Raw genomic sequence first — 26,069 nt, 5'->3', positions numbered from 1 at the left:
CAAGTCGCGATCCTGGCGCCAGTGCTCCAGCTCGGCCAGCAAGGGCTGCAGCTGGAAGTACCGGGCCTCCTCGTACAGCAGGCTATAGTCCTGCATGGGGACAGCAAAGAGACCAGGTCAGGGCATGTTGACACAAGTGCAGCATCTCAATATAATTTCCCTGTTTGGGTGAAAGTGCATGGGTTCTCAACACCTCTACTTCTAAATCCCGATAGATGACTATTCATGAGGAAAGGAAGCTGGTTAAATCTCCTGAGACCCAGCCAAAGTGTGATCACTCAAACCACGGGGATTCTGGGTGTCCCATCCACCACAACAATTCACTGCATTACAAATACGCAGAGCAAGACTAGTCCCTATTCAACATCTAGGTCTACCACAAACCCCAACAAGGTCTTGTGGGGGGAGGGGGGGGAGGGGGGTAGTATCTTGCCCAAAAGGCAGCGGGGCTTAATCACGCTTTCAAATGTTCTCAGACTCGGTCTCACTTCTGAACGTCTGTCAGGGTGAATTTAGCCTGGGTCTGAACTTGGGCCTGTCTTTTGTCTTTGCTTATTTTAGCTGACATACTTCCCCTCTGATTGAGTGCCACTGTGTTTGGACAGTCCATCAGATAATGTCATTTGTTTTCTCTCGGGCCAAGTTTGTAATTAAGGGCTAAACGACACATAAAAAAATAAAAAAAACGGAATGCAAACGTGTCACATACAGTGAGGATCAGCGGCCCTCTTTTGGACACGCACGGATCGCCAGTGCACGGCACACACAAATTTAGGGGTAAGCACTGTCATAAAGTCTACAGACACTAATGTGGCCAGCATGTTTGCTGGTTTTTAATTCATTTCACTAACATCCTTGAAGCGTCAATGGAGAGTACACCATATAATTCCCCCGGTGTTCAGGCTTGGCCACGCAAAAAAATTAAATAAATCAGCTTTTTGCACCAATGCTGACTAGAGCCATACACTCTATATACTAGCGCTCTGGGGTTTGACCAGATGATTGGATGCTACAGTGGAGGGGACAGTCAGACACTCACTTTGAAGTCGTCTGGGATGAGGAGCTTGGAAGTCCTGAGGAAGTTGAGGATGTAGCGGAACATGTGTCCGTCCCTGTCAATGAAGTAGTGCTGCTTCAGACTGTCCAACACTATGGGCTCTGTGCCATCAAAGAGACGGCCGATTCTAGAGAGAGGCACAAAGAAAACACAGAGAGAGAGAGAAACACAGAGAGCGATATGTTAACATATGTTTCCCAAGCCAATAAAGCCCTTGAATTGAAATTGAGAGAGCCTTCTATGCCATCAAAAGGAACATAAAATTGGACATACCAATTCGGATCTGGCTATACTTGAATCAGTTATAGAACCCACTGCCCTTTTAAGGTTGTGAGGTCTGGGATCCGATCACCAACCAAGAATTCACAAAATGGGACAAACACCAAATCGAGACTGCATGCAGAATTCTGCAAAAATGTCTGCAAAAATATGCTCGGTGAACAAACTAAAACACCAAATAATGCATACAGAGCAGAATTAGGCCGCTAATGATCAAAATCCAGAAAAGAGCCGTTAAAAATTCTACAACCACCTAAAAGGAAGCGATTCCCAAACCTTCCATAACAAAGCCATCACCTACAGAGAAATTAACCTGGAGAAGAGCCCCCTAAGCAAGCTGGTACTGGGGCTCTGTTCACAAACACAAACAGACCCCACAGAGCCCCAGGACAGCAACACAATTAGACCCAACCAAATCATGAGAAAACAAAAAAAGATAATTACTTGACACATTGGAAATAATATACAAAAAATAGAGCAAACGAAATGCTATTTCGCTTAAACAGAGAGTAGTGGCAGAATACTTGACCACTGTGACTGACCCCAAATGAAGGAAAGCCTTAACTATGTACAGACTCAGTAAGCATAGCCTTGCTATTGAGAAAGGCCGCCCAAGGCAGACCTGGCTCTCAAGAGAAGACAGGCTATGTGCACACTGCCCGCAAAATGAGGTGGAAACTGAGCTGCACTTCCTAACCTCCTGCCAAATGTATGACCATTTAGACACACATATTTCGCTCGGATTACACAGACCCACAAATTCAATTTGGAAAACTCCCATGTCTATTGGGTGAAATACCACAGTGTGCAATCACAGCAGCAAGATTTGTGACCTGTTGCCACAAGAAAATTGTAGATATTTTCCCTTTTGTACTTTAACAATTTGCACATCATTACAACACTGTATAGAGACAATATAAAGTTTGATATGTCTATTATTTTGGAACTTTTGCGATTGTATTGTTTACTGTTAATTTTCATTTATTATCTATTTCACTTGCATTGGCAATGTAAACGCATGTTTCCCATGCCAATAAAGCCCTTCAATTGAAATGAGAGAGAGAGAGACAGATCAATATACATGCGACTTGGAACAAAATGCTTGATGATTCAATTCTAAGTTCCTAATCTAGCCAATGTTTAGATTATGATATTTTTTTCCCCTTCCATGCATGTTCAAAAAAATAATATGTTATGGGACCCAACAAACTGCTTCTATTCTTGAGTTGAGTTGTTGAGCAGATGACAGTACTGAGGACAGCGACTCTGTGCATCATGTGCTATGACTCACTGGATGTGGGTGAGCTCAGTGTTTGATTTCTTTCACGCCTTTGTTGAGTGATGCAGACATTACTCTGCTCCATGCACACAGACAGAGACAGTGTGAAAGAGAGAGACCGTGCGAGAGAGAGAGAGAACGAAAGAGAGAAACAGACAAAGACAGGTAGAGAGCGATAGAATCAGAGGGAAAGAGAAATTAAGCCGTATGGATGAGAGGAAAGAGGAGCTGTCCTATTGGTCTGATGGAGGGGTCAGGGCCAGCTGGTAGAGAGGAGCCTGAGGCGGGGTGGCGCCCGGCCCGGCCCCAGGCTGCAGCGTGGCCCTTTTGCCTCCAGATGGTTCCGTGCCCTTTACTGCTGCTGGGACATCTGTCAGAATTACTGAGCTGCTTTTGTCTGCAGTTTGGACTTTTGAGCCATGCAAATGCTTACTTCTCAAAATATCTCCGGGGCAGGTTTGAAAAAAGGAGGCCATTTTGTATTTGGTACAGTGGGGAAGTATTGCTATGATGGATTGTAATCACCGTATTGTAGAATAGCCTCAATAATCATACAAATTGAAACACTCAGTAATATCAAGCCCTGTGTTTTACATCCAGTCTTTCCCACCTCATTCATCCATTTGAGTGCTGCATCTTTGTGATTGGATGAACTTTGACATTTGTCCGGGCTGCACTGTCAGAGGTTGGCATTAAAGTAATTCGGCAGAACCTTTGTATAGTTTCAGCCAGCACTTTTGAAAGTGGTGTTCACGAGCCAAAGTTTGTGTACTGCGTCATCCATTTTGTATATGTTACGTCCCAAAATGATTATTATTATTTTAATTGCAATTCGTATGATACGTTAGGAATTTGTTGTGCTTAAGATCCCAGACGGCATCTTTAAGCAGTAAGAGAGTCAATGCAGATGAACACGGCTGAAATGAGGGGCTAGGCTATCATCTACATCATCATTTCCCTTTCAACCCTCAAATCATCCCAAACACCCTCTAGAACCACAAATGAACAACACAGATTTAAAAAACACTGTGGCACTGTGCACCAAAAGTGCTCAAACAAAGACATAGCTTTACTCTATTGTAATTGAGGAACTGTATCAATAGCAGAGCCGTCACATGCCTGGACTCTGGGTACTTGGTTAACGTGGCCAGACTGCTGGTGTACATGTGTCCGCCCACGTCGATGTGCACAGGGGCGTTGGACTTGGTGAGCTGGGCGGGTGTCGGGATGCCCTGGTTACTCAGGGGGGACGCTGGCGATCTGGTGATCATTGGCCTGGACATGCTGGAACGGTTATCCTGTCACAAACAAGTAGACAAATCATGTTAAATGATTAGCAATATGGTGGACAGCACAGATTGAATACACATTCAAAAGGATTTGTTCATAATATGTAAATGTATATTTTCTTCCATTGATAAATGTTGACTGAACAGCACAAACTCCAGTCAAAACGGTTACATTTACACCAAACAGGAAGTGTGTTAGTACACACCGGTTAAAAAGGATACATTTACACCAAACAGGAAGTGTGTTAGTACACACCGGTTAAAAAGGATACATTTTAAACTAAACCTGAAATGAAGAATTCATCATAGCAACATTGCAGGACTTTGATTGGCCAGACAATATTCTTGTCATCATTCTGAAAAAAAGTTAGTCAAATAGTTGGCCAAGGTCCAACACCCTCTGTTAAGTCAGGACTGGGATAATATACATATGTGTTACACTAACCTAGTATTTCCTGACCTTGACCTGAATGTTACCAAGCACAACATTCCATATCTGTTGGGCATAATCATCTTCCAAAATCAAATCAATTTGGAGCAGCAATCTCACACAGACTGTAAATGAGCAATAATCAGTCTAGATTTGAATAATGTAATAAGATTTAGAAATGTTCCCTGCTAACCCCAAAACACAATTAGCTGGCAATATCTCTAATGGCACACAGAACAAATTGAGTTTCCCAATCACAAGTTCAAGACCCTCCTCTGAGCCAATAAGAAAAAAAATACAGAACGTCTCTGCACAATATGCAAACATTGTCATTGGAGGGAGAAATGTAGATGTTCTAATTTGAATTAAGTAATAATGACCAAGAGATTTAGAACACCTTAAATTAAAACTTTAGATTACGTTTTAAATGACATTAGCTCTGCTTATCTGATTTTATCAACGTGGGGAAATGGATACAAAACATTTGCATTGATTCACACCAAATAAATCCAACAACTTCCACTGTTGGTGGCTAGGCAACCGACATAAAACAAAGCATCTACAGAGAGTATGCACAAGTGGAAGCGAATAGGACTAAATACATGTATGTTACCTGCGCTGACGATGAAGACACAGCATTATCATTCTGCTTTAGTGATACTGCAGGTAAGGGGTTGCTTCTTGAGTACATGAACGGAGCGTCCCCGCATTCCGCTCCTGTTCGCATTGAGATTCGTTTCAGGGACGCGTGTACTACGGACTCATCCACGGAATTGATTGGATGCGGGTGCTTTCTCGGTTTCTGAGGTGTTAAATCCATGATATCTGTTGCTTCCATTATCGAACCTGGCGCACTAAAAACAGGCTTCGAGCTGGAGATGCTGTCGGTTTCCACCTACAGACTCCGGAGAGGCGTGAAGGGCAGCAGCACACCATAAACAAGAGCGATGCTTCTGTGGCAGACAGTCAACTGTGCCGCTTTTGCAATGGTTGTTGGGATAAGTCAAAGCCCCCCGAAAGCATGTTCATCCTGTTGCCCCTGGGTTTTTAGGGTTGTCACTGTTATAAAGGAAGGTAGTCACATTTACCGCTGAATTTCGCGTCTGCTAAGGTGTATTCTATAAAGTGGACAACAGGTTGATCTTTGGACCACCCCAAAAGCGCAGCATATCCCAAAAAAATGACGCAGATCTGGATTTGCGCCCTGGCCTTTTCCCTTTCCATTCTTCGCCATCCTTTGTTTCCAGCTGCCTCTCAAACACTACCATGTAGCCTGAACATTACTTTTCCATTTAGCCTGCATCTGAAACTAAACCTTGTCCAGATGTCTGGCAACAACAGGTCCTTGGTAAAAAAAAACAAAGCTCAGTAACTATTGTAAACACTATAACAGTGCAGAGTATTCCGTGACTAACCAAAGTACATAATCAAAATGCAACATAGACCTCGTGTTTCGGTTCTAGATTAAACACACACACTAGCCCCCAGGGCATTGGCGACCCCGGATGAACGCTTAACCTTTCCCCGACCCTTTTAGTCTCCACAGCACACTGCCCATAGAGCAGTTTACGCACATAAAGCAGACACTTATACTATTGATGGCGTACGTACGCCCTCCGCTGACCTCAATCAAGCCATGAACTCTCTCAACCTTCAGCCTCTTATTAACCGTCGATCTACTCATGATGATACGTTTCTTTTTAAACGGCGTTTTTGTTGTTGCTTTACAACGCTTTGATATTTATTTACGTCATGAACAGCGACATAAAAGTTGAATACATTATTATTATTTGCCCAGAACAATGGGCTGTATTCAGGAGGGCTGTTAAGATTGTAGTGTAGATTTGATGAGCTAATTAAAAACAGTGACACCCACCCATTTTACATAAACTAGCTGGATACTGTTGCTCAATGTTATGGACACATTTCCACTTTGTTTTTTTGCAATGTGTCTGTTATGGTTATTTATTTAGCCTAATCTCTTTTCTTATTAACAGTTTTGCAGGTGCCCTTCCTAGTTCCTACCGGTACCTACCATCCACACACAGTCCAAAAGGTTCCTCCCTCTATAAAGCAGTATGGTCTTGGCCCATACCAGAAATATGCAGACTTCAAAGTCCCTTCTAGATCTAATCTAATGGCATATCAGAGATCCACAGGCAATTCTTTTTTATCTTTCAAAAAGCAGAAAGGGAGTATATATTCCTATCCAACATTTTCCATAACAGCACTGCAAAAAGATCATAATACACACCATAAGATGGTAGCATTAAATCCACAACATCTGACCCCTCATTGTAGTTGTTTACCAAACAGAATCCAAACTACATGAAGTATTGACACACACTATACTCTCCTGGGTTATTTTCCTATAAAGTTCAGGAAATCCAATCCACTCATTTTAAAAATCAGTATTTAAAAAATAATTTAATTAAAAACAACCACAACTAGCCTTAAAACATCCATGTTTTTACTTCTCAGTTTTGGCAGTGTGGGTTTCACACCTAGATACCCAATTAGCAATTAAGCCTGCCTTTGAGTGCAGGCCTAGACTGTGGTGTGTGATCCTGCCCTGATTTGCATGCAGTTCGTTTGTGCACAGGCTGATAAGCGCAGGCAGCCGTACATAGTTTTAAAATTCAACTCCAGAATCCCTCTCGCAGAAGGCAGAGGGGCCCGCGGGGCGAACAGAGAGGGAGAAATCACACGGCTGCTCTTCAAAAGGGAAACCTGTGTACAGCAGCCGGCAAAGTGCGTGGGATCATACTCAGAATGCAGGTAATTTGTTCCCTGACTAATTTGTAGAAGATGGTATGTGTAGAAAGTTCTGAAAACCAGCTCGCTGGAATTGGCTGTCCTCAAAGCCTTGCCATCATGAAGGTGGATGGAATGGAGAATCTGCTTCGAAGAATCATGAAAAATGTGTGTGTGTGTGCGCATGTCATGGAGCGAGAGAGGAGAAAAAGAGAATGGGATTCAGTACATGTAGCACAACCATTTCACCCCAACTCCAATTAAAACCATTTCCTGTGGATTCTTTTTCAGGTTGACTACTCCTACTTTCAAACAGCAGGAGAACACTTCAACTCTTACAGTTAACATCTAAACGGCACAGACCAGGACACACAGGTGGTAAGATCATCAGTAGAACCTGACAACTAACACTGCAAGGGCATCGCAAGAATGCCAACATAAAGGGTCTTAAAATAGGGTGTTGGGCCACAACGAGCCAGAACAACTTTAATGCACCTTGGTAGAGTCTACAAGTGTTGAACTCTATTGTAGGGATGCGACACCATTATTCTGGGAAATTTGATCATTTGGTGTTTTGTTCATTGATAACGCCGTCTCAGGCACCTCTCCAGAATCTCCCATAAGTGTCCAATTGGGTTGAGATCTGGTGACAGATGACAATGGCATATGGTTTACATTGTTTTAATGCTGATCAAACCATTCAGTGACTACTCATGCCCTGTGGATGGGGCATAGCCATGGCAGCCAAAATAATGGCCTGCCCAGCATTTTTATACATAACACTAAGCATGATGGGATGTTAATTGCTTAATTAACTCAGGAACTACACCCGTAGTCAATAGACTCTCATTTACTCAATTGTTTCCATTATTTTGGCAGTTACCTGTACGTGTGGACTGATATACTACATCCCATTCTCTTCATCTTTTTTCCTTTCAGAACTCCTGCAAGTCAGTCTTCCCACCTGTTGCCCTTTTGAATAATGTAGGCCAACCACATTGCTGTGTGGATACAAAACAAATGCTCTACCATTTGTTAGTGGTTCAGTGTTCCCGTGCTACTCAAGTTTAGCGTGTTCTTGCATATTTAAGTCTAAACAAATAGTTCCGTCTCAACTGACTTCCATGTTTATCCTAGTCTGGTGTAAATGTGGTGACCAAATCCACACCATGTTGAAACAAATCTGGAGTTGGACTGCACTCAGTTTCTGTGTTTAGTTTAACAAATATTTGACATGATTTTTTGTTCACACAGACACAAACAGTTGCATGCACAAGTAAGCATTATGGTAGGAATCTTAACAGCAAACTATGTCCAGATGAAGAGTCCACTGTTTTAATCATCCAAAAATTGTTAAAGGTTTGGAGATACTATAATGTGTGACTAATGACACACACACACATGTGTGTGTGTGTGAAGCACATTGAGCAATGGTGCCCTTTTACGCACAGATGCGAATGTTGCTCGTCATAACAGCGCCCTCCAGTGAATGCTCCTAGAGCCACGCATTTCACTCAAGTAGGGAATAGGATTAATTAAAATGTTAACGTGTGCGCGTTTTACTTTTTGGAATTAAAAGGGTGGAAATATACCACCAGCAGCCTGTAAACAGTTAGATTTTGATTGAGAAATGACAAGTTCAAAAAGTTGCAGTGTTCATAGCCATTGTGGCCACATCCTGATGCGCAACCATTTATCTCGCTAGTAATGTGTTAACCATTGTGGATGAATATCATTCCTAAAATTCGAATTTGTAAACTCATACTAACCATATATATCATGTTTTGTCTCCATAACATCACAGCTACAAAGATGCAAACATAGATCCAGACTTCCGCCAGGGAGTATCTAAATATTTGCAGTGGCACCTCTGTACCGTGGAATTCCCTGCGCACGGGTATAGGTCAGCCCCGCAAGAGATCTATGGGAAGCAAAAGGAAGATACTGTAGCCTGCATTGTCTCTTGGTTTACATAGATATGGTTCTCGTTACAAAACGACGCCAAATACAAATGCATTATTCACAGAATTTGCATTGACGTGTGTAAAATAGGTACCTCCTGTCTTACAAAATAAAAACCCTCCGGCAAAATTGCTCCACAATGGCGTCTTTCATTAGCCAGATCTGGGGCACTCAGGAAATGAAACTGGTTTAGGACAAGCGAAGAGGCTTTTTCTATCGAAATGCCTAAACTCAGTTTGTGTGACACGATGTCCGACGGGGAAAACGGCGACGATGTGTTCGGGCTGAAACAATGCGCCAGGAGCAAATTCACACGGACCGATAGCTATGGTGTTTTCTGAACAAAGGTCGTAAAATTCGGTGAAAATACAAATAGAAACTAAGTCATTCGCCGGCAGGTACAGAAAAATAGTTGTTTTACACCTAACAATATCCAGGAAGTGGTTAAGTGTTACTGTGGCGCTCATCGCCTGGCACATGCGTAAAAGCGGCTGCGCCTTGAAAGTCCCAGTCAAACCAGCCTCGGAAATAATAGCAAACCCAATAAATATCCGCTTACCTGAAACATGGATGGGCATAAAGTATATTTGAGAATCCTTTCCCCCAGATTTCGCCTGCGATCTGCTTCCCTTCCTACACCAGTGAGAAATGCAATAGCTTGGCTAAGGTAGACAGAACAAAATACAGAGAATACTTGCTCCAGGGCTCCAAACCCCTCAAGGCAAAGATCAGAATACAATTAGCTCATGTCTCTACCCCAGTCTAAACCAATCTGCAGAGTAAAACTCCTTGCAAAAAAACATCACTACAACAGTGCGTCGGCCTTTATGGAACATTTATTTTATATTTCTTCATAAAATCGCGAAAAAAAAAAATCATGCATTTTTTTTTCGGCATACAACATCCTAACGCCTGTCTCAAACTTCCATATTGGCTTCCTCTCGCACAGCAAAGCTGATTTTAATCGTTATGATTAGTTTTGATGTAACGTTCCCGCAGGCGATTTCTGCAAATGGACGGAGTGTTTCTTTGCCAGGAAGGAAAAGCAGCAGATGGTGATAATTATATAGATTGTTGGTTGTCTTCTGAACATTTTATTTTTTAACGTGTATTTGTTTTAATGTTCTGGAGCTTGAACATAAATGGTCACAACGTCAAACAACTTGATTTACAATCAACTTTAATCAATGGATTAATTCTAATGGTAAATCGACCCCCCTTTGGCCAACTTCCCAACCTACATAGTTATATAAATAAGCACTTGCAGCCTTGTCCCAATCAAGTCTGAATCAGCGCCTGGGGCTTATGCACGAGCTCATTTCAAATGTTCAACCATGCATCATTTCAGGGCCCGGTTTCCCAAAAGCATTTTAAGTTAAGTTAATCGTTAGAACCATATATCCGGATGAATTTAGCCTTAAAATGTTTTTGAAAAACCGAGCCCTGGAATGTTGAAGCTTTTAATTTCAAACGGTGGCATATTGACAGCTAAGATTAAGTTCTAAATTCTTCTATTCATTGATTTAAACATAATGCAAAATATACATATTTGTGTTACCTGGTTGTACAGTCATTTTAAGGATGTCCATATATTTTACATGGCTTTTCACTCTAACAGAGCCACATGCCTGATAAGTTCAACAGTGCACCTGTTCATTTGTCTCCATGTACTGCTGTTGAACACACAAACCCTCCTGTTACAAATAAGCACAAGAACAACATTTAGAAATGCTTCCATCCTCTCTTTCGCCACCTGCTGTTAAAAGCACTAGCTGCTCTGAATAGGGAATAAAGAGCGCTAACATCTATGCAAATCTATAGAGTACCACAGTAGGAGTCATAATACCCATAAAACCTAGCGGTCAAACGGAAATGGTTCCAATTATTTTCCCACAGGGAATTTTTAGAAAGACTTCAAATAAGGGCTGTGTTTACCCTGGCGTGACGTGTTGATAACCGTGTATATCTCTCTAGGACAAGGCGACTTATCAATATTCGCCTGTGCTAATTAGCTGCTAACGTGCCTATCATAAAGAACTAAAAATGCCACGATGATCTGGACAAGACTGCCGAACCGAGGCAAAGGTAATAATCTCTGGATTAACTATCTGTTAGCTAAATGTAGTAATGAATAAATAAATAAAAATTTTAAATGGACAATTCTGTTACCTGTATTGTGCAGGTTTTACAGTGACACAGTACCTGTTAGCAAAGGTATCAGCTAGGAATGGCATGCAGGGATTTGTAGTTTTGCATGATGTCTACTTTGATGCTAATTAACATTTTCAAATCTGAAAGTAAATAGAGCCGAAGATATTGATATTGATCTCCTTGTCCGGGAGAGATTTGGTTATCAAAACATCCCGCCAGGATAAGCCTACACGAAACACAGCCCTTATTTGAAGTGTTTCTAAAATCCACTATGGGAAAAATGAATGGTGGGAAAATTATTGGAACCATTTCCCTGTTTGACCACTAGGTTTTATGGGTATTATGACACCTTTACTAGGGGGCTCTATTCACCTTCACAGGTTTCAAATAATATGCATTAATTGATACATAATGTCAACTGCTGTGTTTGTCCTTCCTGAACTAAGCCATTCGAAACACTAACACTACAGAGAAGATGGTTGCATTTGTGTAACAAGTGAGTGACTCATGGATACAAATCATATGAATAGTGATTGTTTGAAGATAGCGGTTTAGGCAGTTACCTTTTCAGTTTCCCATATACTCAAACATGCTAGATGTGGTCATCATACCATGGTCTGTGTGGACAAACAAAGAATGTAGGAAACAAGAGAACCACAGTATCCAGGATGGAGTAGGCCTGTGCAGATAATTTGATGTACTCCATGTCACTCATAGTTTGGCCCCTTGTAACCATCCCCTCTGGCTGAGGCTGTATCGGGCAAATGACCAACCGTAGCAAATTGGCCACTGACCAACTCTGAAAGTCCAAGATCTAAAGAGTGTTCGTCTGCCCATTGCATCCTAAAGAGATCATCACGCTTTCGAGGAACGGCCAGGGCCAGCCATTCTTATCTCATCCAGAGCACAGTTTTTTTTTGTTTTTATTTTTAGCTTTCCACTTTTTGACCAACGGGTCCCAGGGGAAAACAAGCATAGGACTAAAGTGTTACAATGGAGTTATTTGCCCTGGAGGTTGCCGGCTGGCGCACAAACGCAAAGCCTTGCATTTTCTATTTCCCCCATCCTCCTGCACTTTTTATTTATATATATTATTTTCTATCTTTGCAATCAGGCTGACAAACTGTAGCAAAACTGAGAGCACCCAAGGCCTCGAAATCTCATACGTTCCCCATTTTCCACACAAATGGAGCCAAGTCACAATGCGGCCCTCCGAATTCAGTATTAAAGATATACATTAGATGTTGTAGAAACGAAAACCAGCTCGCCAATGGTGATTTTTTTGAATACTCTTGCTTGGTGTTCGGGGGCCAGAAACCATTCCATTGTTCTAATACTCTGGTTGTGGGGTATGTTTTACTTGGAAAAGAACCTAGCTGCTGCAACAGCGGGAGAGCCCTGTCAAAGCTATATTTTGGTGGACAAATTAGTGAAATGGCTTGCAGATGTTATTTCGCCCCAAACAAACCTAGCCTGGCAACAGTGCCTGATGACATCATGCCTAAGGTTATACATGCATGCCCTGTATGGAGGCTTGAGTTACTTTCCAACTCTCTGGAAAACAGTCAACTGAGCCACAGTTATACAAAGCCATGGTTTCTTTGTCTGTATTCATTTTATCTCACAAAGACTATATCACTTGTTCCCTTTTTGAGGAAGATGGCACTCTTTTTTTTATTGGTCTAGTTCTTTCCAAAATATATTTATCCTCCTGTCTAAACTTTGAGTTTTCAATTGCTGAATTCCTCATAGCTTCTGAATGTGTCATCAGTGAGAAGTGAATTTGTTCTTCTTGAATCTTTAGGTCAGACTAGTGCGTACTGGTGGCTTGATCTCCCTTTCCCTCAGTCAGTATGCCCATGGCTCTTTCATTCTACGACAATACACTTTGATTTGATTTCGCCAGCTCTCCCCATAGTTCTAATGAACTCAATCAAACAGTGGCCACAGCTATCCTCATTCAGAACATACTGAGAGATCTTTCTGTGATGTAGCCTCAGACCACGTTAATGACTCTTGCTGTGCACACCACACCCCTGTAATGGCCCGTGGTTATGTAAGGGAGTGGGCTGGATAGGGAGAGGGTTGCAATTGTTCCTGAATCTGACTCAATCTGCCCTACGGCCATGTATAGTTTGGGGCTGCCTGCAGTTTATCATCAAATAGTATTTTTGGCACTGGGACATATAACTTTTAAGGAAGGCTCTGTTGCAACTAGCTTGTTTTGGTAAAGTGTACTGTGGAGTTGTCGTATGTTGGGCTTGGTATCATCAAGGTACTGTACCTAAAATGAAGAACCTATTGACATGACTTGCATCTGCATGAAAATGTTCTCTTTTGTTTAGCCTTCATGACGGTTTCGATGGTGGAATATACCAGGAGTATCCTAGTAAATGATAACACATAGCAGCAAACCCTCACACAATGTGGCTCTCCGATGGTAGACAGGAGTGGTCCTATTCAGTCTGTTTGAGCACCGATCTTCACTAATACTCTGATCACAGCGACATACATCCATCCAGTTCTTCCCATCCCAAACCCAGCCATACAGCCAGCCCACCCACAGTGGACAGAAGAGGTAATGACAATGCAGTAAGAGGAAGAGAGGAGAGACAAGAGGAGGAGGGGGTTTGGTTGGGTAATGCTGGGAGGCTCTAATAAAATGTAATCCTATTACATGGTTCCCACTAGAGGGCAACAATAATAAAGGTTTTCCTAATAACATGGCAGTGCAGGCCAGACCCAAATGGAAACAGGTCCTCCGGTGAAGTCCCATAGTCCTACATATATCCTCTCATTAGCTACATGGCTGATGGGCCACGTTACACCTCCGAGGCCTCCGCGATATGGCTGTCGTGATGGCAATGTAAGAGTTAAGCCAAACAAATGTGTTTCATCAAACTAGAGTTTGGGTTGTTCTGCATAGAAGGAAGGGGGATGAAGGAGGGAGGGAGGGATAGGGAGTGAGGGAATGTGGGGTTGGGAACTGAGAGAAACCGAGCCCTGAGGAAACCAATCAGAGATTCTCCACCCTCTTCCTGTCGCTAAGCCACTGGGGTCTCAGGTGTGCACTACACAGGCTAATAGCGCTTAAACTTGATTGTTTGTCTTATGGTGTAGTCTTGGTTTTGTAAATTAGCATTTAGAAAAAAATGTAAATCCAAATCAATGACAAACAAAATTGCAATGCGCAACAACAGCAGGCATAACAGTCCAATGATGAAGATGGCAACTCTCGTTATGATCATTCTGTAACTTGCTGTATGAGCTACAGATAAACATGAGGTGCACTCTCTCTCCTAGATATGTGAGGTGGACTCTTTATCCTAGAAACCGGTATCCTAGAATGGCTGACACTGGTAGAACTTGGTCAATTCTGCAGCCAACGTTAACTAAAAATGGCCAATTGTGTGTTCAAAAGCTAATTTTGGCGTTATTTGACAAATGTGATAAATGCCAAATGCACTCAGTCTCCCAGCATTATCATGCAAATGCAGCAAAATATTTATCCGAAGCGACAAGGTGAGTGAGGATATCAATCATATTCTCCAGACAGATTGAGTTATTAAGTGAGCTAGTGTAGCAGTATTATGAAACTCAGAATAACAAAGGGTTATTTATATGTGTTGCTGTTTGTGTGTGTGTGTGTGTACATGTCAGACAGAGAATCAGACAGAGAGGGGGAAAGAAAGTGATGGAGAGAAAGAGGGAGAGAAGAAGAGTGTGTCGCATTCCTTCCTGTTCCTGTACCACCCTCCAACCCCAGAGCTGCAGACTCAAGGCGGTTTCGAGAATCAAACAATTTCACGCAGCTACTGGAGGAGGAAATGAACTGAGCCCAGAGCAATAATGCAATTATACAAATGTTATTACAGACTCGCCTGCTACTGTCCTACTTTAATTCAAATTTGGGAACTCCAGGCAGCGCTGGTGGCAGAGACCTTCCTGAATAAATCAACATTAGCTTACTTCTAAATTATTAAGGAAGTGGGAGACTTTCTTGTTTATAGTATGAATTATGAAACAAGTGTTTTACGCTGTTTTTCTTCATGAATCCCCAAATATTAATTGCTAATGATCTTTAAGGTGTGTGTTTTATCTCTGTGCCCCCCTAAGTTGTATCGGCTGCTGAGAGGCATTTTGCATCAGAAGCTTTAAGTTTTGAAGATTCTACATACAGTAAATGTGAGGAATGTTAGATTAGGAAATTAATTAAAGATAATGCCTGAGATAATGCCTTTCCTTCTTGTATAATATGCATGATGTGCTTTATTGGTTCTGTATAGCACAAATAAACCTCTTTCAGTTTGGTGAACTGTAGGACAAATATGTTTTGGTGCATTTTCACAAATGTGTTAAATTTTTACGCAATTTTTCGGACATTGTTGTTGATTGTTATTTAACAATGCCTATCAGCCTTATAGACAAATAACGTTGATAAAAGCCTTGTCCAGGCCACCCTTGCCATTTCAAATAGGCATCAATATGAAATAAATTAAAATACATTTTGCCTAACATAAGACTTTAGTTTTTTTGGAAGAACCATCATCTTAAATGAAATCTTGCTGGTGGCTCATTAGGGATTTCATCACCTGAGCAGCTGAGTAGAAGCACAAACCCATTATTCAATGTCACTTTATGTATACTGAACAAAAATATCAACTCAACATGAAAAGTGTTGGTTCCATGTTTCATGAGCTGAAGTAAAAGATCCCAGAAATGTTCCACACGCATAAAGCTTTCTCTCAAAATGTTGTGCACAAATTTGTTCACATGCCGGTTAGTGAGCATTTCTCCTTTGCCAAGATAATCCATCCACCTGACAGGTATGGCATATCAAGAAGCTGATTAAACATCACGATTATTACACAGGTGCAGCTTGTGCAAGGGACAATAACAGGCCACTCTAAAATGTGCAGTTTTGTCACACAACATAATGCCACAGATGTCTCAAGTTTTGAGGGAGCGTGCACTTGGCATGCTGACTGCAGGAATGTCCACCAGAGTTGCGCCAGAGACTTTAAGGTTCATTTCTCTACCTTAAGCTGCCTCCAACGTCGTTTTAGAGAATTTGGCGGTACGTCCAACAGGCCTCACAACCGCAGACCACATGTAACCATGCCAGCCCAGGACCTCCACATCTGGCTTCTTCACCTGCGGGATCGTATGAGACCAGCCACCCGGACAGCTGATGAATTTCTGCACAAACTGTCAAACCGTCTCGGGGAAGCCCATCTGCATGCTCGTCATCCTCAACAGGATCTTGACCTGACTGCAGTTTGGCGTCGTGACCGACTTCAGTGGGAAAATGCTCACATTCGATGGCCACTGGCATGCTGGATAAGTGTGCTCTTCACTGATGAATCCCGGTTTCAACTGTACCGAGCAGATGTCAGACAGCGTGTATGGCGTTGTGTGGGCGAGTGGTTTGCTGATGTCAACATTGTGAACAGAGTGCCCCATGATGGTGTGGTTATGGTATGGGCAGGCATAAGGTACGGACAACATACAAAATAGCATTTATTGATGGCCATTTGAATGCACAGAGATAACATAATGAGATCCTGAGGCCCATTGTCATGCCATTCATCCGCTGCCATCACCTCATGTGTCAGCAAGATAATGCACAGCCCCATGTCGCAAGGATCTGCACACAATTCCTGGAAGCTGAAAATGTCCCAGTTCTTCCATGGCCTCCATACTAACCAGACATGTCACCACCCATTGAGCATATTTGGGATACTCTGGACCGACGTGTACGACAGTGTTCCAGTTCCCCTCCAATATCCAGCAACTTCGCACAGCCACTGAAGAGGACTGACAACAATCCACAGGTCACAATCAACAGCCTGATCAACTCTACAGTATATCACAAAAGTGAGTACACCCCTCATTTTTGTAAATATGAGTATATCTTTTCATGTGACAACACTGAAGAATTGACACTTTGCTACAATGTAAAGAAGTGAGTGTACAGCTTGTTTAACAGTGTAAATTTGCTGTCCCCTCAAAATAACTCAACACACAGCCATTAATGTCTAAACCGCTGGCAACAAAAGTGAGTACACCCCTAAGTGAAAATGTCCAAATTGGGCCCAAAGTGTCAATGTTTTGTGTGGCCACCATCATTTTCCAGCACTGCCTTAACCCTCTTGGGCATGGAGTTCCCCAGAGCTTCAAAGGTTGCCACTGGAGTCCTCTTCCACTCCTCCATGACGACATCACGGAGCTGGTGGATGTTAGAGACCTTGCACTCCTCCATCTTCCGTTTGAGGATGCCCCACAGATGCTCAATAGGGTTTAGGTCTGGAGACATGCTTGGCCAGTCCATCACCTTTACCCTCAGCTTCTTTAGCAAGGCAGTGGTCGTCTTGGAGGTGTGTTTGGGGTCGTTATCATGTTGGAATACTGCCCTGCGGCCCAGTCTCTGAAGGGAGGGGGATCATGCTCTGCTTCAGTATGTCACAATACATGTGGGCATTCATGGTTCCCTCAATGAACTGTAGCTCCCCAGTGCCAGCAGCACTCATGCAGCCCCATACCATGACACTCCCACCACCATGCTTGACTGTAGGCAAGACACACTTGTCTTTGTACTCCTCACCTGGTTGCCGCCACACACGCTTGACACCATCTGAACCAAATAAGTTTATCTTGGTCTCATCAGACCACAGGACATGGTTCCGGTAATCCATGTCCTTAGTCTGCTTGTCTTCAGCAAACTGTTTGCGGGCTTTCTTGTGCATCATCTTTAGAAGAGACTTCTTTCTGGGACGACAGCCATGCAGACCAATTTGATACAGTGCACGGCATATGGTCTGAGCACTGACAGGCTGACCTCCCACCCTTTCAACCTCTGCAGCAATGTAGGCAGCACTCATACGTCTATTTCCCAAAGACAACCTCTGGATATGACCCTGAGCATGTGCACTCAACTTCTTTGGTTGACCATGGTGAGGCCTGTTCTGAGTGGAACCTGTCCAGTTAAACCACTGTATGGTCTTGGCCACCGTGCTGCAGCTCAGTTTCAGGGTCTTGGCAATCTTCTTATAGCCCAGGCCATCTTTATGTAGAGCAACATTTTTTTTTTTTTCAGTTCTTTGCCATGAGGTGCCATGTTGAACTTCCAGTGACCAGTCAGTATGAGGGAGTGTGAGAGCGATGACACCAAATTTAACACACCTGCTCCCCATTCACACCTGAGACCTTGTAACACTAATGAGTCACATGACACCGGGGAGGGAAAATGGCTAATTGGGCCCAATATGGAAAATGATGGTGGCCACACAAAATATTGACACTTTGGGCCCAATTTGGACATTTTCACTTAGGGGTGTACTCACTTTTTGTTGCCAGCGGTTTAGACATTAATGGCTGTGTGTTGAGTTATTTTGAGGGGACAGCAAATTTACACTGTTAAACAAGCTGTACACTCCTTTACATTGTAGCAAAGTGTCAATTCTTCAGTGTTGTCACATGAAAAGATATACTCAAATATTTACAAAAATGTGAGTGGTGTACTCACATACTCTGTATGTGAAGGATATGTGTCGTGCTGCATGAGGCAAATGGTGGTTACCAAATACTGACTGTTTTTCTGATCCATGTCCCCAAATGTTTTTTTTTTTTTACGTATCTGTGACCAACAGATGCATATCTGTATTCCCAGTCATGTGAAATCCATAGGTTAGGGTGTTTTTTTTCTGTTCAGTGTAGTTGGTCCAGAACAACTGTTGGTGTCCGTCTGGAACATCAAATGTACTGTATGTAATACTGCAGCAGAGGAAGGAGAAGGAATACTCAAGATATTTCTAGGTATTCACATATGTGGAAAGGTGACTGAATACAAAACTTTGCAATGGAATCTATTCATATCAGTTAAGGTTGAACACAAAACAAATCTCATTCAATTACACAAGCATCCTGTTAGAGCCGATTTGGACATATTCGTATAAAAGATAGAACATACAGAGCTCCATGTACGTTTGTGTAAATATATTCATTATGAATGTATATGATGAAATATTGGGTACCTTAATGATTTATATTTACCTGATTGAGATATATTCCTTTGTGATTAGTGTAACTTGGCCCCCCCCTCTTTGCCCCCCCCCCCCCCCCCCTCTTGCCCATGTGGTAAGTGTGTTAGGATAAAGGCAGGATGTTGGGCCTTCGGGGTTGGGGGAGTCCTAGCTAGATGTGGGAGCGGTATAGTCTTTCGACCATACAGACAGGCCATATTATGTATTTTTCACATCAAGTAATCTATGCTTTAAGTTGATTGGAGAATATTTTTGTTTGTTTGATATTAGAAGAATAAACCTTTTTGTTGCACCATATCCCTGGATCTCATTGAATGTTTTGGCCGTTTGGAAACCTTGAATGTGGACTGTATGTGTACGAAACAACCCCGCCCTTTCAGGCTAGGGCAGTGGCTATGGTCAAGAGGAAAGGAAGCCACTACACATCCGCTTTACAATTTTGGCGGCTATCTACCTATGCTGTCCCCTCCCTTCCTTCAACATTGTCCGATGATGAGCCAGCTCTGTAAATTAGTACTTGTGGCAGACAGAGCTCTCATTGTACCCTATTCCATGAGGAAATAGTCGATGGTCGCACTCAGATTTAAGTGCTAATTTATTTGGGCTATGAAGATGATATAGGGTGAGCTGAGAGACTGTTGGCCTGTGGACTTTACTCAGGCCCTGGAGGGATGCCCATAGGCTGGGGAGAGAGGAGCGGGTGGGGAATGGGGGTTATAGTACCTACTAGTACCTACTGTCCAGCCTGCTTGGGGACTCAGGCCAATATCGATCTGAGCACAGCTTTCATATCCCTTGCAAATCAGCTAGAGTGTTACCTTCTGTAATGTCATGAGGCCACTTAGGGTAGTTGTGTAAATGTGAGGTTGGGATTTTCTGTTGTTTTCAACAGGAATCAGTTCATGAACAGGGAATAGGACTCAAGCTGCCTTGTCTCCCTCACCACCTCAGGCCTCAAAGTTTATTGTAAGGCTCGTGACTGCCCTCCTCTGGTCAACAGTCTAATGGCAGGTATTCATGAGACCATACCTTATTTTTCCCACAAAACGATGGTGCCCAGACGGTGACGCTGTTGGCATGTGTACGTACCTTAAACTGAGTTGGGGAGGGAGGTAGGGGGAGTAAAAATCTAACTGGTATGTGATTTAATCTTTAGTGTAACATGAGTTCTATTGCACTGTAAATGTGAGAGTTTAACTCCCTAGCTTTTCATTTTTTATTAACAGTGGCACAATGTCATCCTAAGTCAACCAGTTCGTTTTTTATCACCTAGCAGTATATGCAGTCAGCTTGGCTTCTCTCCACATGAAATTGTCCCCGTTTTTTCAAAGGAAATAAAGTGACATTGTGACAGATCACCTCTATTCTATATGACAAAGTGCCCCAACATTTCCAGTGGTGTTCCACTGATTGAATTATATGAACCTATAGTCTCAGAAAGAACACACATCATCCCCATACGTCTGGCTATGAGGAGACACTTTCTAGAGGGAGATGAGGCTATCCATCATGGCGGGTACTGTGCTTCTGTCACACTGCTGCTGTAAACTCCTTCTGCCCTACAGTGAAATGGTACATCTCTTCAGAAGCAATTCTCTGCTCAGGTTCTGGCCTTAAACGCCAACGTTTATTAAAACCTGTATTATGAGAAGTGCTTTATGTCAGACTGTTGCATCTATTTGGTATATGATACGGTTATGGTTTGTGTTTTGTGAGGTACCAACAGAAGCCAAACAAAGGCATGGATATGTGCAGTATAATCACAAAATTGTTCACACTGAAGACTTGGAAATGACAATTTATTTCATGAAATTCTAAATCGACACAAACGGCATTTAAGGTGCAGTTGTCAAGTATGAAAGTCTAACATTCAAATACAGTTGTCGGGAGTCGGAAGTTTACATAAACAAGTTTTAATTACTCCAACCTGAGTGTTTCAACCACTCCACACATTTCTTGCTAACAAACTATAGTTTTGGCAAGTCGGTTAGGACATCTACTTTGTGCGTGACACAAGTCATTTTTCCAACAATTGTTTACAGACAGATTTTTTTTCACTGTATCACAATTCCAGTGGGTCAGACATTTACATACATTAAGTTGACTGTGCCTTTTTAAACAGCTTGGAAAATTCCAGAAAATGATGTCATGGCTTTAGAGAGCTTATTGTAGGCTATAGGAGTACGGACTCATTGTAAACGGCTGGAATTGAATATTTGTAACTGCATCAAACATATGGAAACATTCCAGCCATTACAATGAGCTCTATAACTGCTATTTGATGGTTTGTTTATGATCTGCTGCTACGCACTGAACATCTGTGTGTTAAGATAGATATGCTATAGGCAAAGCTTAATTGTTTCTCTTCAATGACCAATGTGCACAGAGAATGTTCGTACTTATTTTACAATCTAGGAGCGGGCTAAAGATGTCCGACAGAACCTGTCCATCACAGCATTGGTTTTATAATGTACTTAGCGACCATATGTAAATAATGTCTCTTATGCCCTCATAAGCCTGCCGTTTTGTCTCCAGTTACCAAATTCAGTGTGATGACCCATTGTAAATGGTTGACCTGGACATTTTTCCCTGACAGAAGCATAGTCTATTGTTATCATCCTGCAGTGTAGTAGAGTGCCACAAGAAAACACATCTGGGCCAGAAGATGATGGGACAAAATTGCAGAGATCAATAGATTTCATATGATATGGGTAATTGGTTGGAGTAGAGTGCAAAGTTTTATATTATCCAGTTACCTCACAAATGTTGAGGAAGGCTCACCTCCATGTACACAAACACATCTACATTGCGAGGACATGCATCAATCATATTCTGCCTGAGAAGTGAGTTGTGTGGGTTAAGGCATGGTGGCTTGGAGTAGGGGGCTGCAGTGGTGGAGGACTGAAAGTGTCTCTCTCTGGATCTCCCCCTGCTTTACAGGTTGGTCTCCCTCTTCCGTGCCCGTGGTAGTCATACGAATGACAGCACCTCGCCTGTCAAGTCCCGGAAAATATCCTTCTCCAGGTCAATGTGGTGGATGGACGGTGGCTTGGTGATCAGGTCATCTGGTTCCCCCTGGTACACGCCGTTGCCCTTCACCTCCCTGTACTTCCTCGATGCTGGAACCTTCTGGAAGACGTCCCGGAGCATCCTCTCAAGCTCAGGGTCCGGGCAGAACAGGTATTCATAGAGGGCAGCCGCCATGATGCCACCCAGGATTGGACCAACCCAGTACACCTGCAATACAGATAAAAGTCAAACCAAGTTCAGACAAATATGAACCCATTACCACAGCGGAGGCTACCCCATTCTGACAGAGCTGCCATGCATTATTAGACTAGATGTCTTGTCATGTCTGTAAAGGTGCAACAGTCGTTGTTTATGGGCATCCTCAGTGGAGCCAGGTACCTTTTTTGTGTTCTGCCAAGTCAACCATGTTGTTATCAAAAGACCGCAAACACTCGTCAGATAATGACGCCACTCTCAGTGAGAAGACCTGTCCTAATTATATCCAAGACCCAGACCCTCCTCCCCTACACACACACACACACACACACACCAATCAGTTCCACTGTGCCTTGCTGAGTCAGTATGAACAGCTCCGTGAGAATTATTGCCCTGGATACAGAATTAAAGAAGCACATGCTTTGTATAGTCCTTAACACCTGTCTATGACTGGTCTGTGCTGTTCCTTTTATTCTGCATTAGCAAGCTACAAGGCATGCATCTACCTCGTAGCGAGGGTTATATATAAACTATTAATTAGGCATGCTTTAGGTGAGTATTTCCTTTCCAGTTTAAACTTTGTAGAACTCCCGTCCACTGTTGTGGGTGAAGACGTCGTTGAACGGCACTAGATAGCATCCTTCAGCTGCTCTGGCATGGTAATATGCCATCATTGCAATGTGACCTTAATGGGTTTCAAAATGTCCATAGTCCTGTAGCTGTAGCCCCCTCCAGTGCCCCCATACTACTTTAGCCCCCCTTGCTCATGGAGAACAGAGACAACCTGAACACTTATCACAAAATCACATCTAAACACATATCTGACCCTATATTTTAAGCAAAGAGTTTACCTTTCAACTGTTTAATGAATGATATACACTGAGTGTCCAAAACATAAGGAACATCTTCCTAATATTGAGTTGCACCCCCTTTTGTCCACAGAAGAGCCTCAATTCACTGGGGCATGGACTATAAGGTGCCAGAAGAGTTCCACAGGGATACTGGCCCATGTTGACTCCAATGCTTCCCACACTTGTGTCAAGTTGGCTGGAGAACCATTCTTGATGCACATGGGAAACCATACCCCCTTCAAAGGCACTTCAATATTTTGTCTTGCCCATTCCCCCTCTGAATGGCACACATACAAAAAAAGTCATTCTTTCACCTGTCTCCTCCCCTTCATCCACACTGATTTTAAGTGGATTCAACATGTGACATCAATAAGGGATCATAGCTTTCATCTGGATTCACCTGGTCAGTCTGTCATAGTGTTTGGTACACTCAGTGTATGATCAACAATGCTTCACAACATGGCAGGTCAGTTTTAACCATTTGAGATATGGTTTCAACACATGAAACAGATGTGTCCCTCATATTGGCAAATAGAAACCAATGTCTTAGATATGGACTACATGGCTTAGATATTCCCCCTTCACCGACAACTGTGTAGGAGTATAGCCCTTTGAGGGCGAGAAGGCGGCAGCAGTTTCTATCTTACCCAGTGGTTTTCAAAATTCATGGTGGCGACTGCAGGCCCAAAGGAGCGAGCGGGGTTCATACTGGCTCCTGTGTATGGGATCTAGAACACAAAGCATGGCATAGAGGTTTTAACATGCGAGCACTGTAGAGAGAGGGAGAGAGAGAGACATGGAACAAGACCTAGCCAGAGCTGACACAACACCTACAGTAGTGGATTGTTCCACTTGAATACATGATAATGATACAATGAAAGTATATATCATCATGGGGAAATGTATGCTGGTATTCCATAGATATACAGTAAATGGTACTAGTTAGCACTGATTGGCATCTAGTGGCATGTAGGCAGCATATTGAAGTCAAGCTTTGCTATGACTAGAGGTAGGTAGCATGTCGTTTGCAGGACAATTAATGGGGTTTAGGTAGGTCCCTGATGATTGGTTGGCATGGAGGAGGATGCACACGTGAGATATGAACTAACTGTGAACTAATGCACTATATTGTACTATTCTACCATTATGATGATTTAAAGAACAAACTACATCACCAATCTACATCAATGCCCTGTTTACATTTTCTTCCATAGTTGGTATTGAATTAAATATACTGTAATGTCTGACTCTTGAGGCCTTCAGGTTCGCTATAATCCTAGAGCTCTAACCACTACAACATGTGGCCTGGCCCCTAATTGACCTAACTCAAGTTAGAGATAGAATCCCACTCACCGCGAACAGATGGCCGACGGTTACAGCGACTCCAATGGCGAGGCCAACCAAGTCGTTAAGGTCAGAGCGTTTGGGGTCGCAGGTGGCGAACACGGTGAAGACCAGCTCGAAGGTGATCAGGAGCTCCACCAACAGGGCTTGGCCCATGTTGAGCTTAGGGTTCACCTGGGAAACGAGAGTAAGAGTTAGCCACAGTCGGTGCGTCTTCGTCTATGAATGAACAACACTTTATGGCATCAATCCATACCAGACCTGGGTTCAACTAGTATTCACAATATTTTCAAATACTTTAGCTGTGCTTGATTGACCTTGCCTGATGGAATAGTCCCAAACTAGTCCATAGGTGTCAACTCTGACTGTTGCTAGCTAGATTCTCTGATTTTAAGGCTAAACTATATGTGTTACCAGAGTCACTCCAAGGCCCCCTCTGACAGACACTGGTGTCACCAGGTAGAGGAGCCCTGCCCCAGTGATCCCCAGGCACTGGGCAGCCAGGTAGAAGACACCCTTGGCCAGGCTCAGCTTCCTGGTCACCACCATGGCTGCTGTGACCGCCGGGTTGACGTGACTGCCACTGATGTGTCCGAAGCATTGCACCATGGTGGCGATGGCCAGGCCAAAGCACAGCGAGATGAGGACCAGGTCTGCGGGGGGAGGGTTGTCCGACTCAGATGCCCAGTTGATGGTGGAGCCCAGGCTGAGGAGGACGAAGATCAGGGAAGCTAGGTACTCGGCTGACACAGCTCTCCAGAAGTCCTTGGTCCAGATTCCTTTGAATGCCACCATGATGGGATGCTGGTTACGCGCTGACAGGCAACTCCTGGTAAAATAATAATGAATTCATAAATGAAATGATTATCCCAGTTTAGTTATTCTCCATCTGTCTGTGTGCCGGGAAATTCACTGAACCCTTCCAGGAAAGGGAACTTGCTGCTGGGCACAACATTTAAAACTCTAGGGAATTGAGTCAGTGGCTTCCCATAACACACTGTGCCAGACAGCAGAGCGAACACTATGCTAAGGACATACAGTAGAGGGATGCACTATGCCATTTTGCAATCAATGAGTTTATAATAGGCTACATACAAATGGTATATATAATTCAACAATGTAATACTTTCAAAGAGAGAGAGAGAGAGAGTGTCTGACTGACTGACTGAAGAGAGAGAGAGAGTGACTGACTGGAGAGAGTGTCTGACTGACTGACTGACTGCAGAGAGAGAGTGTCTGACTGAATGACTGACTAACTAGAGAGAGAGTGTCTTACTGACTGACTGACTGGAGAGAGAGAGTGTCTTACTGACTGACTGAAGAGAGAGAGTGTCTGACTGACTGACTGGAGAGAGAGAGTGTCTTACTGCCTGACTGAAGAGAGAGAGTCTTACTGACTGACTGAA

At 43.0% G+C, this 26,069-nt stretch overlaps 2 protein-coding genes and 1 long non-coding RNA gene across 7 annotated transcripts in view; 1 reads left to right on the top strand and 2 right to left on the bottom strand.

The window, feature by feature from the left end:
- Nucleotides 1-10,742, bottom strand: part of LOC110508640 (BTB/POZ domain-containing protein KCTD1) — a 15,025-nt gene extending 4,283 nt beyond the window's left edge. The window contains exons 1-5 of one of the 5 annotated variants that reach the window (XM_021589305.2): nucleotides 9,610-9,989; nucleotides 8,858-9,009; nucleotides 3,735-3,913; nucleotides 1,040-1,184; nucleotides 1-90 (exon numbers count right to left, since the gene is read on the bottom strand). The exon at nucleotides 1-90 is cut by the window's left edge and continues 216 nt beyond it. In XM_021589305.2, coding sequence (XP_021444980.1) covers nucleotides 1-90; nucleotides 1,040-1,184; nucleotides 3,735-3,913; nucleotides 8,858-8,887 — 444 coding nt within the window. In that variant the 5' untranslated portion in view covers nucleotides 8,888-9,009; nucleotides 9,610-9,989. Of the gene's footprint in view, nucleotides 91-1,039; nucleotides 1,185-3,734; nucleotides 3,914-4,947; nucleotides 6,508-8,857; nucleotides 9,010-9,144; nucleotides 9,510-9,609; nucleotides 9,990-10,608 lie in introns of those variants that run through there. The other 4 variants (XM_021589306.2, XM_021589308.2, XM_021589307.2 and 1 more) reach the window with 4 other exon arrangements.
- On the top strand, nucleotides 6,724-15,715 carry LOC110508642. The gene is made up of 3 exons (XR_002471338.2): nucleotides 6,724-7,112; nucleotides 7,380-7,466; nucleotides 14,862-15,715. It is a non-coding gene; the product is annotated as an uncharacterized LOC110508642 (long non-coding RNA).
- Nucleotides 15,716-21,875: 6,160 nt separating this feature from the next.
- Nucleotides 21,876-25,530, bottom strand: LOC110508278 (aquaporin-4-like). Its single transcript, XM_036966542.1, has 4 exons — nucleotides 25,078-25,530; nucleotides 24,673-24,837; nucleotides 23,967-24,047; nucleotides 21,876-22,480 (listed from the first exon to the last, which is right to left on the bottom strand). Exons 1-4 carry the CDS (start codon nucleotides 25,456-25,458, stop codon nucleotides 22,214-22,216), a joined length of 894 nt encoding a protein of 297 aa, XP_036822437.1. The 5' UTR covers nucleotides 25,459-25,530; the 3' UTR covers nucleotides 21,876-22,213.
- Between the last annotated feature and the right edge of the window lie 539 nt (nucleotides 25,531-26,069).

This window comes from Oncorhynchus mykiss, chromosome 28 (genome assembly GCF_013265735.2).
Source record: "Oncorhynchus mykiss isolate Arlee chromosome 28, USDA_OmykA_1.1, whole genome shotgun sequence".
Classification (NCBI taxonomy): domain Eukaryota; kingdom Metazoa; phylum Chordata; class Actinopteri; order Salmoniformes; family Salmonidae; genus Oncorhynchus; species Oncorhynchus mykiss.
Note: the sequence above shows the minus strand (reverse complement) of the source record. Positions and strands in the feature narration are given on the sequence as shown.

What these genes read in the sequence shown, in the direction of transcription:
- LOC110508278 (XM_036966542.1), bottom strand. Translation starts at nt 25,458, where the DNA reads ATGGTGGCATTCAAAGGAATCTGGACCAAGGACTTCTGGAGAGCTGTG. An exon ending in GGGGCCTTGGAGTGACTCTG is followed by an intron (nt 24,838 to 25,077) that starts GTAACACATATA and finishes CTCGTTTCCCAG; the next exon opens with GTGAACCCTAAGCTCAACAT. An exon ending in TGAATTTTGAAAACCACTGG is followed by an intron (nt 22,481 to 23,966) that starts GTAAGATAGAAA and finishes TCTGTATTGCAG; the next exon opens with GTGTACTGGGTTGGTCCAAT.